The following is a 3,861-nucleotide window of genomic DNA, read 5'->3' on the forward strand; positions in this document are numbered from 1 at the left end:
CTTTAAAACAAGAGTACTGCCAACGGTACATAATACGCCCGTGAAAAGCTAATATAGGGTGTTTTTCTTACATCATGATTTGTAGAACTTGGCTTCAAGAAGTATCAACAATCACCAGGTTGTGACATTATCGTAAAAACAAGACAAATAATGTACTCTCTCTAATATTTTCACTTGGCATAAGATGTATGTTTACCAAGTTTGATGGTCCTTGCCCCAACGAATTGGTCTGTATCCTGCTACTACATGTACCACATTGACCTTAGAAACAATTGACATCCTCTATTTGGCATAAGGTATATGTGTACAAAGTTTGACGGTCCTAGACCTAACATTTCGGTCTGTATACTGCCTACAAAATTTTCCTACGAAGTGATACTCTGACTTTGACCTTGAAAAATATTACGCATCTTCCTCTCATCATGATGATTAAATGTACCAAGTTGCAATATCCTGGACCTTACGGTCGGTTTGCATCCTGCGTACAAGGTTTTCCTACTTAGTGATACTGCGACCTAGACCTTTGACCTCTAACCTTGAAAAATAATTATAGGAATCTTCCAAACATCATGGCGATCAAATATACCAAGCTTTTGTATTTCACGTATGCATTTCTTCTTTTAGTATAATTTATCTTTAAGGGAAGTCTAAAAATAAGTAATCCACTTTTCTTCAAAGAATTAAACAGATGAAAGATCTAAATATCAAAACTTTCACAGACGATTTATTATTATACAACCACCACGTTTGTGTGTGTTGATTTCATTGAATGTGATCGGACTTTCCAGATTACCACATTGTGATTTTCCAGTTCTGTTTTTCCAAGTGCTGTCTGGCGTGTTTCATACACATTGTTAGGCCGCTCTTTACGCGTAAGCGTGTTATAAAAATTTGTTTGCAAACACTGTTGTAGTTTTAAGACTACATCTTTCAAAAAACAATAATTCATTCCTTATATTCACATTTTTGAAGCCTTTCTTAATTGCAAGAGGGCGCTACCTTTTCTATAAAACTTAAATCTTGTAGAGATTGATTTCAAAAGTGAGTCTCATCCCGTGGGGATCCGGGTTAGAATACTTCCTCAGTACCCCTTGTTTGTCGTAAGAGGCGACTAAATGGGGTGGTCCTTCGGATGGGACCGCAAAAACCGAGGTCCCGTGTCACAGTAGGTGTGGCACGATAAAGATCCCTCCCTGTTCAAAGGCCGTAAGCGCTGAGCATAGGCCTAAATTTTGCAGCCCTTCACCGACAGTGGTGACGTCTCCATATGAATGAAATATTCTCGAGCGGGACGTTAAACAATATTCAATCAATCAAAAGTGAGTCTCCAAGTTCGAGGTATATACATGTCCATGTATGAAAGAATGTCGCAGAAAATTCGATATGAACAGGAGGCTAATTCCTGCTGACCAACAGAAATCACTTGTGGTCACATTTGCGGAATACGTGTACATGTATATGCGTGATGTGAAAGGCACCAAATCTTTAAAACGCGGCAAACTTCGATCGTTTATCTATTGCTACATTTGAAATTTCTATTTAACTTTCATTATAAATCTAGGGAATACTAGTATTGATTGATTGTATCTTGCTTAATGTCTCGCTCGAGAATTTTTCACTCATATGGAGACGTCACCAAGACCAGTGAAGGGCTTCAAATTTAGGCCTATGCTCGGCGCTAATGGCCATTGAGTGAAGGTCGTCTCCGAGGACCCGTGACATTCACACCTGATGCGGAGCGTTTGGCGATGAAACTGTCACTACCTGTTTTAACGATTTAGCTCTGTCGCTGCCGGGATTCGAACCCCGGCCTTCCGCATGCGGGGCGAACGCTCTACCTTCTCGGCCACCGCGGCGGTAGTACAAGTATTAGTCGACAAAAATAAACCTGACTGGAAATATATATCATCATGTAACCAAAAAAAAAAAAAAAAAAAAAAATATTTCAATCGAATATTTACGATGACATCTTCGTTTAGTTTGGGTTGTTCTGAGGACACGTCGTATAAATGTAATAAAATTCCATTGGTTGATTGAAGCAGCTAATGACTGCACTACGCACAATAATGACACTGTACTATACTGATAATGCTGCTTTATTTACAGTGTATTAGTAAAAATGTTTGTAAGAATCATAGATTCACCTTGTTTCTTCTCTTCCTTTCCAAATGTATAATTGCTGCAAATTTTAATATAACAAGTAAGTATCTAGGGTTATTCATGCAAGACAACGCTTGGAATGTTATCAAGTTTGATATACGAGTAGAAAATCAATTCATATTACCAATATACAACTCCAATAAATAGCAAACACACAACTATTACTCCAGGTAATCAGATATGTAATAGAAACTGCAACACGTCCTTTCGGATCGGATCTATCAGAACAAACAGAAAAATCACAAATATTATAAGGACGTATAAATAATTTGCAGTGTTATATACTTATATATGTACGTGTAAGGAACATACAGTATGTCAATATTCTGTCATTGGTAGTACGTGTGTCGCAGCTAAAATATTTAGAAGAATGGTTACAGCTATAAAAACTACCGGATATTTTAGTAACGAATAAAGTAACTGCAGTATCAATAATTAATGAAAACAATTATAGATGTAATAAAGTTGCTTATTAATATCCATACATAAAATAATACGTACAATAGTAAATTAATTGAAATACCTACCCTAAAATCTGTCAAGCCGCTACGTTCTTAAGAATCCAACTTGCGTCTAATTTTAAAATTACATGACTTTATGTTGATAACTACTAAACACAGTCCTATATATGTGCGAGAATGTGATACACTGACGCATAAAATAATATCTCGAAACTCTATGACGTCAAAGATAGTATGGTATAAAGAATCGGCAATATTAAAAAAATAACGACAAACAGAAAGTTTACAGGAGAATTTTGATATTTACTTATATCTGTGGTATATGAACCATAGGTGGCATCTAAAGAAATTAAACACAGAGACTGTGTCGGTACTGGGTCCGAACTGTTGAGATCTGTTGTACTGTTGTCAGGTAGAGGTGTTTGTAAGACACAACCACACACATGATGGCAGTATTCTGTATCATCATCACAATGACATGTTTTCAGACACCTTGAGCCGTAATTCCCCGGTGGACATGTACTGTTGCAATTTGTTCCATGAAATCCAGGCAAGCATTCTATAAGTAATTGTTGAAACATTCACCCCAATAATTAAGGAACGCTCATGTCTAGTCGCTAAATGCAATTCTATGAAAGAACTTGAATTGATGGTTACGTTTAAATGAAATACCGAATTTAAAATCTTCAATTGAACATTAGAATTTAGATAGAGTGTAATGTACCTATACACTTATTATTTTTTTCCATAAAGCTGGTGCAACACTCCTTCTTCAAAACACTCTCGCCACTATAAAAATAACGAAAAATAAATAAGCAATTTATCTGCCTCGTAGTGAAAAATGGACCGAAAAATAAACTTTCAGTAAAACTATATACCTTTCAGATACGTTTTTATAACAAAGATTTTCCCCCTCCAAAGTCCATGACAGATGTGTTGAAGAAAATAAAAGAATGACCTTTAAAAACACGACCATGGCTTAATCATAGCACAACAAACTCTTTTAAAGTAATATCGAGGTTTGAAGGGACGTTATAATATATCGGCACTGGGAGATATATATCTGATAGCATACCATAAAACAGGAAAAGGAGTATTATTCAAGTGATGTATTCCAATAGCGCTATACAAAACATTACAAGTATTGCCCTATAGTCTGAATAATATATTAATTATTTAATTAATCAACATCATAATGAACAAGTGCAGAAATGTAACAGTGATCAATATCACAAATTGC

The 3,861-nt window shown here is 35.8% G+C and overlaps 1 protein-coding gene across 6 annotated transcripts; it reads right to left on the reverse strand.

Moving 5' to 3' along the window:
- Nucleotides 1-1,524: 1,524 nt before the first annotated feature.
- Nucleotides 1,525-3,614, reverse strand: LOC125675102 (multiple epidermal growth factor-like domains protein 10). Of its 6 annotated transcripts, none has more exons than XR_008803084.1 (5): nt 3,500-3,614; nt 3,346-3,410; nt 2,929-3,180; nt 2,688-2,733; nt 1,525-2,378 (listed from the first exon to the last, which is right to left on the reverse strand). XR_008803084.1 is itself a non-coding variant. In XM_056165486.1 (4 exons), exons 1-4 carry the CDS (start codon nt 3,595-3,597, stop codon nt 2,335-2,337), a joined length of 459 nt encoding a protein of 152 aa, XP_056021461.1. In that variant the 5' UTR covers nt 3,598-3,614; the 3' UTR covers nt 1,525-2,334. The 6 variants fall into 6 exon arrangements, 2 of the variants coding, with proteins under 2 accessions (XP_056021461.1, XP_048768560.2); XR_008803083.1 differs by having other exon boundaries at nt 1,525-2,179; nt 2,285-2,378; nt 2,688-3,180; XR_007370347.2 differs by having other exon boundaries at nt 2,688-3,180.
- Between the last annotated feature and the right edge of the window lie 247 nt (nt 3,615-3,861).

This window comes from Ostrea edulis, chromosome 1 (genome assembly GCF_947568905.1).
Source record: "Ostrea edulis chromosome 1, xbOstEdul1.1, whole genome shotgun sequence".
NCBI lineage: Eukaryota > Metazoa > Mollusca > Bivalvia > Ostreida > Ostreidae > Ostrea > Ostrea edulis.

Coding starts and splice junctions, on each gene's coding strand:
- LOC125675102 (XM_056165486.1), bottom strand. CDS start 3,597: ATGGTCGTGTTTTTAAAGGTCATTCTTTTATTTTCTTCAACACATCTG. Junction 3,181..3,345: donor AAAAAATAATAAGTGTATAG/GTACATTACACT, acceptor AATTACTTATAG/AATGCTTGCCTGGATTTCAT. Junction 2,379..2,928: donor TTCATATACCACAGATATAA/GTAAATATCAAA, acceptor TTGTTCTGATAG/ATCCGATCCGAAAGGACGTG.